The sequence below is a fragment of the Paramormyrops kingsleyae genome, chromosome 12 (genome assembly GCF_048594095.1).
Source record: "Paramormyrops kingsleyae isolate MSU_618 chromosome 12, PKINGS_0.4, whole genome shotgun sequence".
In the NCBI taxonomy this organism is placed as follows: Eukaryota; Metazoa; Chordata; class Actinopteri; order Osteoglossiformes; family Mormyridae; genus Paramormyrops; species Paramormyrops kingsleyae.
In genome coordinates this window covers 13,570,479-13,581,543 of record NC_132808.1, presented here as the reverse complement: position 1 = coordinate 13,581,543, position 11,065 = coordinate 13,570,479, and the positions used below count along the sequence as shown (strand labels likewise).

The 11,065-nt window shown below is 42.4% G+C and overlaps 1 protein-coding gene across 1 annotated transcript; it reads right to left on the bottom strand.

The window, feature by feature from the left end:
- Positions 1-8,455: 8,455 nt before the first annotated feature.
- On the bottom strand, positions 8,456-9,786 carry LOC111841383 (C-C motif chemokine 14-like). Its single transcript, XM_072718444.1, has 3 exons — positions 9,605-9,786; positions 9,285-9,396; positions 8,456-8,833 (listed from the first exon to the last, which is right to left on the bottom strand). Exons 1-3 carry the CDS (start codon positions 9,672-9,674, stop codon positions 8,737-8,739), a joined length of 279 nt encoding a protein of 92 aa, XP_072574545.1. The 5' UTR covers positions 9,675-9,786; the 3' UTR covers positions 8,456-8,736.
- Between the last annotated feature and the right edge of the window lie 1,279 nt (positions 9,787-11,065).

Genomic DNA, 11,065 nt, shown 5'->3' with positions numbered 1-11,065 from the left:
TGTCTGCAGGTGGTGGGGGTGGCGTGGATGAAAATTAAAAGAAAAACATTTAGCACCTAAAATAGACTGACCACAGACAAGACAGGGGAAGAATTTGCTGAGACTGACGTCACATGCATTCTGAACATGTCCTATAAGGTACAGCAGATAGTAACATTTGCTGCATTGCATGTTTCCTATTGCCCGTATTTCAAACCACGTGGAGCCACCTGACTGAGTCTGTGGTAACTACCCTTCTACGTAATTTTTCTTTGCAGGTTGAGTCAAAGTTAAGCTTTAATTTATTTATATACTTATTTCCGGTTCGAGCCATCCAAAGTCATATCTTAATACTCAGCTGAGGGAAACTCATCAGTCTGGTAATGATTGATCAGATTTCTCTGTATACCAAAGAAAAGATGATTATATATATATATCCATCTACTATACTTAAAACATTGGTGGGCTCGGGGGGGAGGGAGCAAGAGGGCAATGTCCCCATAACCAAAAAAACATTTCAGAGTGGCAAAAATGTCACTATAGGCTGCCCTTCACATGATTTAGTGCTGTCTGGGGAGCCCCCTTCGAGTGAGATGATATCACCTATATATATATATATATATACACAGCAAGAAAATGTGATGCAGCACCTCATAATGTGTCCTTACAATGGTCTAAACCATGGCTTCTCAAAGTCAGGTCTGCGGAATGGATGCAGACTGAACAGCAAGTTAATCCGGACCCAGCCAATAATGCACCTTTTGAATCAATAAGGTTAACGTGAAAGGGCTTCACATGCTTTTAAGTGCAAAAATACAAAATGTTTCACACGTTTAACTCATCTTAACCCCTCCCCCCATGACGGGGAGTTGAAATGATCAGCAGTTCCCATGTTTGTTCTATATTGATGTCTATGTCGAAGGTCATTGTTAATTCATTAAAGTTCATGAAATGCTGTTTTGTCACTGAAAATTGATTTGGACCTCTGATGTGAACATTTGATCAAAAAGTTTGAGAAGCCCTGGTCTAAACAGACCCTAAGAGTCCCCTTCTAGTGGACAAGATGTGTTTCCCTCTGAAGTCACTTTCCAAGGGAGAAAGCATGATGAAGTGCCCTTGTAATGGACAAAAAAATATCGCTGACAGTTGCCCTTCCAGTGAACAAAATGGGATATGGTGTCCCACTTTGAGATACAGTTTTCTTTATCTGTGAGAAAAGTAGATGATGTACCCTCTAGGTCTTCCATTGTGTAAGAAAATGTGGTATCTAGGTTGCCTATAGTTGACAAAACACTAGTTGAGTAATCTTAGTCAGGAATGTAGAGTACATCACCATACCTAGTGTACCCTTGTACTACTGGGTTGAGGGGATTTTGAAAGTATTTGGTTTTTATTTATTTACTTTGCTCCCACCCCAAATAATACAGCTGGGACACATATGTGAATTTTCACAAAGTCTGCTGCCTCAGTTTTTATGCATATACTCCAGAATGTTATGAGGAGTGATCAGATTAATTGCAATTGCAAAGTCCTTCTTTGCCATGAAAATGAACTTAATTACAACAAAAAAAACATTTCCACTGCATTTCAGCCTTGCCACAAAAGGACCTGCTGACATCATTTCAGTGATTCTCCCGAGAGTGAGAGTGTTGGAGATCACTCTGTCATGCTGATTGAGTCAGAATAGCAGACTGGATGCTTTAAAAGGACGGTGGTGCTTGAAATCATTGTTCTTCCTCTGTTAACCATGGTTACCTGCAAGGAAACATGTACAGTCATCATTGCTTTGCACAAAAGGGCTTCACAGGCAAGGATATTGCTGCTAGTAAGATTGCACCTAAATCAAGCATTTATCGGATCATCAAGAACTTCAAGGAGAGATGTTCTATTGTTGTGAAGAAGGCTTCAGGACGCCCAAGAAAGTCCAGCAAGCACCAGGACTGCCTCCTAAAGTTCATTCAGCTGCAGGATCACGGCACCACTAGTGCAGAACTTGCTCAGGAATGGCAGCAGGCAGGTGTGAGTGCATCTCCACGCACAGTGTGGCGCACACTTTGGGAGGATGGCCTGGTGTCAATAGGGGCAGCAAAGAAGCCACTTCTCTCCAAGAAAAACATCAGGGACAGACTGATGTTCTGCAAAAGGTACAGGGATTGGACTGCTGAGGACTGGGGTAAAGTCATTTTCTCTGATGAATCCCCTTCTTGAGATTAGACCCTGAAGGTTGTCAGGGGTTGTGTTGGTGCTGCCAGTGTTCCCAGAAGGAGGTGTTTCATCTCACAGGGCACCCTGGATATTATCAAGATGAGTCACAGCACATGACTTGGTGGCAACTCCAGTCTGTACCGAGAACTGAGAAGGACGGCTGTGAGGGCTCTGAGGGCAGATAAGGAGGCATTTGTTAAATGAATCTGTGAGCAGGTGACACATCATCTGTGGTCTAGTGACCCACGTCCTGCTTACAGAGGAATCGAAGCTTTACGCACATCTGAATCTGTTCCTCGGAGACTTGCAGTCAGGGCGGGTGATGGGACAGTCCTTATGGATGACACTGCAGTTGTGACCCGCTAGGCCGGTTACTTTGAGCAGTTGTTTAAATCTGACCCCCCAGCTAGGATGTTGGACATCTCTGGGTCCACGGTTCTCGAAGCTGATCCTCCAATCAACTTTGAACCACCCAATTTCACTTAAATTGCATGGATGGTGAATCAGCTGGCGGTATTGAAGGCCACAGGGATCTGTGGTGTCTGGGGTGAACTTCTCCAGGCTGGTAGTAAGGCTGTCCTCCTGGCATCGCAGGCAATCTTTGTGGGATCCCCCCGAAGTTGCTGGACGTCATGGATACACGGGTACTGTGAGTGCTGTGCAGTATGGTGGGAGAACCTCTGCATTCTTCCCAGTTGATTCTGGGGTTCTCCAGGGGTGTGTTCTTGCTATTACTCTGTTCAATGCTTGCATGGACTGGGTGTTGGGCAGAGTCATGGGGCCCAGTGACTATGGGGTGTCCGTTGGTGAAGAAAGATTTACTCATCTTAACTTTGCCGACGATGCTGTGAACTTAGCGGAGTCCATGTTCTCCCTGTCTCACTGTATAGCTGTGAGACATGGACGCTATTCAGTTAGCTGAGACGAAGACTGGACTCCTTCGGTACTGTGTCTCTTCGGAGAATCTTTGGGTACCACTGGATTGACCTTGTGTCAAATGAGTGGTTGCTGTGAGGGAGCATCAGTTACATCACTACGGCCATGTGGTGCGTTTCTCTGAGGGTGATCTGGCTCGCAGGATCCTCATTGCTGAGGACCCGAGCGGCTGGACCAGGCCGAGGGGACGCCCACGTAACACCTGGCTGCGACAGACAGATGGCCATTTCCGGAGGGTGGGACTGGACCGTGTATCTGCCTTGGGGATCGCCGGCCGGGATCCCGAGGAGTGTCGCCATGTAGTGGGTGCGGCAACGCGCTGCATCAGCGCATGCTGCCCGACCCGACCCGACCCGACCTGACCTGACCTGACCCGACCCGACCCGACCCGACCTGACCTGACCCGACCTGACCTGACCTGACCTTAATCCCCTTTCTGATTTTTTGGGGCATCCGGAAAAAAGATTGTCCAGAGAAGAAAAGGTGAGCGCTACCATCAGTCCTGTGTCATGCCAACATTAAAGCATCCTGAGACCATTCAGGTGTGGGGTTGCTTGTCAGCCAAGGGAGTGGGCTCACTCTCAATTTTGCCTAAGAACACAGCCATGAATAAAGCATGGTACAAAAACATCCTCCGAGAGCAACTTCTCCCAACCATCCAAGAACAGTTTGGTGATGAACAATGCCGTTTCCAGCATGATGGAGCACCGTGCCATAAGGCAAAAGTGATAACTATGTGGCACGGGGGAAGAAAACATGAACATTTTGGGTCCATGGCTAGGAAACCAGACCTTAATCTCATTGAGATCTTGTGGTCAATCCTCAAGGGGCAGGTGGACAAAGAAAAACCCACATATTCTGACGAACTCCAAGCATTGATTATGCAAGAATGGGCTGCCATTAGTCAGGATTTGGCCCAGAAGTTGATTGACAGCATGCTCGGGCAAATTGCAGAGGTCTAGAACGGCCGACACTGCAAATATTTACTCTTTGCATAAACTTAATGTAATTGTCAATAAAAGCCTTTGACACTTATGACATGTTTGTAATTATACTTCAGTATACCATAGAAACATCTGACAAAAAGATCTACAAACACTGAAGCATCAAACTTTGCAAAATATTTGTGTCATTCTCAAAACTTTTGGCCACAATTGTGAGAGGGGTCATCATATAATCCGGATCGTCATATTCGGACCAAGACGGTAACTGACTGAAATAATCAGTAATGGAATAACTAAAATAATTACAGCCATGTGTTCACTTGTGTTGGCATTTGGACCTGGGACCACAAGTCAATTTGGGCATATCTCGATATTGTAACTGTCCATCAAATATACACACTGTATTACAAATTAGATATGGAAATGGGTCATTATACAGTGCTACCCATTCTCCTGCACCCGATACACCCACTAACAACCCTCTTCATCCTCTTTCAGGCCTCTCTCGAACAGTTGTATCATTAACAATGGATATCAGATGTAAATCGATCAGATCTTACTCGATCAGGCGTAACTCGATATACGGCTGTACTCACACTAGTTGAAATGCTGTCTTTTAAACACGTACAGTATCTTTTAGTATTACTTTACATTTTCATACTCCGTTTTATTACCGTTGCAACTTATGTTGACCTTTGATCCATGAGATTTTTGTTTCATTAAAACATATTCTTTTGAATAAAACTGTTTTTGTCAGTGTTGACAACTACACAAAATGAAAGATTATTATCATAAAAGACAACAGTTTAAAAGATCACAGTGTTTGACTCTGTTGTGTACCTAGTAGAAAATTGTTAGTTAGCTGATGAATTTGAACTAACCAAAACATCCTCATGACCCCGGCCATGAAAGCATTTGGAAGATGAATGGATTTAGGCCTAAATATGACACATGCAAGAAAAGCAAGGGCCCCCTCTTCTGGTAAGTCCTGGTATCAACCCAAAAGCTGTTGGTCAGATTTTTTTGGCATGTGAAGGATAGTACTCAACATTTTACATACACTGTGGAGCCATAAGAAATAGAAAATGTGGCATAAATAAATGTGCGTTTTTAAAAATTTTTTTTATATAGCTTTCATTTTTATTTCAGTTCACAAATTAATTTTTTTAATTTAGTGTCAGTTTTCATTTCAGTTCTAGTTTACGATGACAACACGGTTTCAACAAGTCCAACGTGCACAAAACGCACACAGTGGCACCGTCAACCAACACAGAATAATCCCAGATTTGAGCCTTAACGTTTTCACAAACACTTATTCAATGAAGATTCTAATGTTGCAGGCAGACAACTTCATGGCTTTAATAATGAGTTTATTTAGCAGCTACAAGGACAAAAGAACTTAAAAAGCTCTCTGTTCTAATGCTAATTTAGTAAACATAGACGAGTACTTAGGGTGGTTTTGTCTATTCTGGCGGTCCATCGTCCAGAATAGCTCCTGTGCGTTTCCTCTTCAGGTGCTCGTGCATCGCACTAGTGTCGCCGTGGTATGGCATCACACTTTGCACAGTGTAAAACCACCTTTGTGTTTTGTTACAATTTGAACTACTTCCATAAGTATGTAGTGATATTAAAGGAAAACATCTGTGATAATGAATTAAAGCATTTTACAAATTTTATTTCAATAATTTTTAAAATGATGCATCCATTTAAAATACTGATGTTGATGCATTTTCAACATCGACATCATCGACTGTGTCAACTAATTGCCGCAGCCCTAGCCAACTGTATTTTTGTATTTGTGAAGCAGGTGAAGAACAGGTTCAGGGTGCCCGAGGTTCTGATCTGTGGGGTACAGAAGTCTGTAATGGTTTTAATACCTTTCCTCTATGGGCACTTCTGTACGCTGATGTGTCTCCGGTCTTAAAGGCAGCATTACGTAGCCTGATGAGTGACCATACTTTGCTGTCCAACCATGGCTTCTAGTTTGGAAACATCTTGATGGCTTTGGTGGTTAGTACTGTCTTGACACAGAAGTTCATGTAGGCTAAGATGGATGGATGTATCGCTTTTAAAGGTGAATTTTTAAAGGTTTAAAGGTTAGCATGGGCTCTCTGACTGGGGTTAGCAAGGGAGCTCTGACCAGGGTTAGCATGGGTGCTCTAACCGGGGGTTGAATTATGGTTAATTAATTAGTTAATTTGACTCTTCACAGTTGGGTTCTCTGACGAAACGTATATGTCTGTTTTTCTATGCTTTAATACATAGTTACATTATTCATTCCTACATTGAATGTTTCTCTAATTTTTTAGATGCTCACAAGCCAGAAGAATCTTGATAAAATGATTTAAATGAAAAACCTGAGTCAGCCACCTGTAGGATCACACATGCACATATCACAGGGCCTAAATTCCAGGTGGCCTGAGACAAGGCCGAGCTTGGTACGAGAGGCACCAAAGGGGGGTTACACACACAAACACACACACACAGATAACCAGGGAGGCTAGCACTCCAACTTTTATTGCCCAAAGATTTAGGGACCTACAGACAAGCAGAGTGGACTTCACGGACAGGGGTCCCTCGACTTGGCACCCAACCCCCTCCACATACACGCTGCCTTACATCTCACTCACCCAACAGACGAACACCCTAAAGGAAATTTCATTTAAGTTTGGCTTTTGTATACCCTGTATATTGATTTACTCACGACTACTAGTCTCAATATACAGATACGTTATGTTTGTATGTGTCCTGTGTTAGAAACCCCCCCCTTCTCTTCCAACATTCCTTTGTGGTCCTTATCTGATCTTGGTGGACAGTCACCAAGTTTCTTTGTTTCTACCATGCTATGTTAAAAGAACTGAATTAAGGTGTATCTTATCCATTCTGGAGAAGATGAATTGGCACAAGCCACACCAAACAAAATATGTTGTTTCCAGATGTGCAACTTATATTGATATTACCACAAGCTAACAGCCACGCCTATCTATGGATAAGATGTGCTGTTTGTAATAGGAATATTCGATGTAATATCCGCACAAAGTGTAACATCTGTTGAGGTGCAACCCAAAACACCTGTATCCTATACTGATGTGAATCAGTCACATAGATACAATAATTAATTGTTTAATCAATTAATGCAGATGGTATGAGGTATGTACCTGTGAAGCTGGTATGGCATGTTTGGTATCAAACTGATTGTTAATCACCCCTGATTCCAAATCTGGTCAGTGATTACCATAAAAGTGGATGTATCAAAAGTTATAACAGCTTAATGAAAATCATCAGTAAAGGTAGAATCTGGCGGGCCATAAATCCCAAAAGGACTGATACAGACCCCCTTCCGAAAGCCCGCCAAATGGATGGCCAGCCATTGGGCCAGGAGTCGAATTCCTGGTCATCCCTATTCATGGACTTTAAAGCATAAAAATCCTGGCACCTCAGAACAAAGGCGAGCAGAACAACCGCCAACCAGAGCAGAACAACCGCCAACCAGCACAGAGAAAACCATCCGCCCGAAGGAGAACATCAGCCCGGGAGAAGAGAAACCCACAAGAAGCCCTCCGGTGAAGGCCCAGCTGAACAGAGAACAGCACCCAAGACAAAGCTTCACCAGGAGAGAGAATCTAAAGGGACTCCACTCCACTGCTCCAAACACCGCGCCTTCTTGAGTGCCATCAGCTCAGCAACTCTGCCATCAACTGCCAAGACCCCCCCTCTTCAACCAAGTAAACCAACTTCCTTTCATTCTAACAACTTAAGCTGTTCTGTTAACCTGCTATAAGACTTTAGGGTCGTGTTCCACAAACTGTGCTTGCTTTGCAGAACAGTATTTCCCATTTAAGGTTACTCATTTAAATCCGGTCATTGCATTTTCATAATTACATTGTTTGTTTTATTCCGTTATTTCGTGTTTGTTGTGTGTGTTAGGTGTAATGTCTGTCTTATGTTAGTTGTAGTGTTAGTTAGGAATAAATGCATGTCTTTTACACAACTTCAGCCTCCGTCATTGAGTACTCATAATAAGTTCCTGCCATTGTGCGATCTTGCTACACGCTCTGAACCTCAAACTCGCCTGAAACATCGCGAGACTCTCTCTCATTGGCCGTGAGGGGAGCTTCGCTACCAATCGTGTACATTACCTGGTGATGCAGCTCGCTGGACGAGCCTTCTAACCCAGGTTACTAAGCGATACTGGTAATTAGTGAATCCCATTTAAGTCTCACATTAACAGACTCACAGGGATACCGCAATTGAGTTTGGAGGAGCCGACCATTCGGCATAACAATTGATTAATAATCAGCATTAAATAATAATTAATTAAACTTTAATTAATTCAAACATATTGGTGGAGAATATTAAAATTTATTTGAGCTATTAATTCCTACACACCATAACCTTTCAATTGTCTTTATTTAGTAACATGCATACATTTGTGGAATTCAAATATATCCACTGACGAAATAAAACTTTAGACATTTTGATTTGGAAGATGTCAAGAAATAAAGTTACGGAAAAATTAACAGTATAAAAAATTAACAGTATTAAAAGTATAAAATGCAGCAAAATTTTGATTGAAAGATGGCAGGAAATTATGTCACAAGAGAATAAAAAAGTGGCTGAAATGTGATTTAATAAAATTGTTCTTCATATTTTTCCAGGCAGGAAGGAGGCATTACTGAAAGAAGCCCTGGTCCAGCCTTTTCTTCACCCCCTGAACCCACTGATCACTAGGATCGACACACACTTCTTTGCCCTTTTTGGTGTAAAGTCTGAAAATGAAAAAGAAAATTACATGGGTCTGCTTGTCACTTGTTAGAATCCTACATCTTATCCTGAATTTAATGTCAGTTCTATTATAGACATTCTGCAGGCAGCAAACTTTAAACCCCAAAGCAGTGTCATGACTTGCTGCGAGCACGACGAGAAGGGACACACAGGAGTCCAGAGGTACCAGGAAAACTCGGGGTTTATTGGGGAGAATACAGCACACACGGGAAACACTGGCAGCGACGACGAAAGGACGTTGATGACAGGACTAGAGAAACAGACTCGAACGCGGACTGAAATACACAGGATCAATTGGAAATAACAGGAAACAGCTGGTGACATCGGGATTCCACACGAGGTTAAAAAGGGGGTGTGGCACACGGGAGAATCAGACAAGCAGGGCATGACAGCAGTAACAGTTCAAAACAATAAATGAAAAGAGTCAATATTTACATAATTCCAGGTTTACTGCAGTCCCCTCTGGTCTCCGCATATCTATCTATCAGGTCCTTCCTCAGTCTTCCAGTAAAGTATGTAAAACAACAGTTTTCTGGTCCATTGGCATCTGGATAGACATGAAGAACAAAAATGTATATATAGTTTACAAAATATATACAACCACTCTGAATACATACAGTACATAAAAAATTTACACGAAGAACTAGTCATAACTGTATTCATATTTCACAATTGGGTCCATAATCTTTATGAATCATTAAAATCTAAGATGCTGACAAAGTCCTGATGAAAGCTGTGAGATGCTGCAGACTTACTTTGAGCCAGAGTGGAGGACAGCAGCACTGTCATCAGGAGGAAGAAGGCAGAGATCTGATGGGGCTTCATGATTCCACTGGACGTTTGTGAAGATCAGCGTCGCTTCTGCAGCTAAACTGAGGCCAGCAGAGTCTAACCACGTCCTTTTAGAGGGGTTTTGTGAGTGCAGGTGGCTAGAGGGGGTGGATGGAAATGTAAAAAAATAAAAGTATTTACCACTTAATGCATCTAAAATAGATTGACCACAGACAAGTTAGGGGGCAGAATTTGCTGGGACATGCATTCTGAACATGTCCTATAAGGTACAGCAGATAGTAACATTAGCCACAGTGCATGTTTCCTGTTGGCTGTTTTTCAAAGCACATGAAGCCACCTGACTACCTGGTAAGTAACCTTCTACACAAGCAGGTTGAGGCCAAGTTTATATCTTAATATTCTTCTAAGGGATCCCTCTCAGAGTGATAATGACATAGAAACCATATATCATAGAAATCGCCATATATCATAGAAAAAATATTTTATCTGTCCAGCTATCCTACTTATAAGCACTGGTAGATTCAGGGAGGAGCAGGGGTCGGCACAGTGCCCCCGTGACTGAAAAAACATTGTTAAAGTGACCTTTAGAGTGGTGAAAATGCCATGATTGTTAGCTTTCACATGATATAATGTTGCATCATGTGAGATGATATGCCCCATACAACAGCAATGTGATGCGGTGTCTTAATGAGTGCCTTCTAGTGGAGGAAATGTGTTGTAGTGTCTTAACTCGTGTGAAATTTTTGATAAAGAGTTAATGGTTGACCAGCACAGCAGCTAATGGTCATTTCAATATTAAAACATTCTAGACTTCACAGGTTACATTAAAGATGAAAGTATGTGCATATGTGTTTCTTTCTGTAGAGTTGAGTTCATAGAGCAGCGGTGGCCAATCTGATTCGCAAAGGGCCGGTGTGTATGCAGGTGTTTGGAGTAACCTTTAGGTCAGCTGTTCAAACCCAGGTGTGAGGACTCCTCAGCCAATCAGTCCTCTAATTAGTAATATAATTAGGGAGCTGTAACGAAAACCCGCATACACAGTAGAGCTTAGATCGGGCCCAAAAAATTAAACCCGACCCTACCCGAGCCCGTGCACCTTGTGTCCGAGCCCGACCCGGTCCGACACATTAACTGTAATTATGAGCCCGAGCCCGATTTAAACCCGACTATTTTTTAATACGTGAGCCGTTGTAACAGACGTTCTCAACTACAATTCTAAGTTGTTTGAACTACAGAAATTAGTTTAGATTTATCTTAATGAAAAATGCAACAAGGACGAAGCATGTAAACTGCATTGTTTGTTTATTCAGAATGGATTTTTGAGACACGTTTAGAAGAAAAGCACGTTTTCACTTATCCAGTTCGCTTGCTGCTGGAACCAGTTTGTGTGCTCGGCATCGAACTTTAAGTAAAGGGTTAAGAAA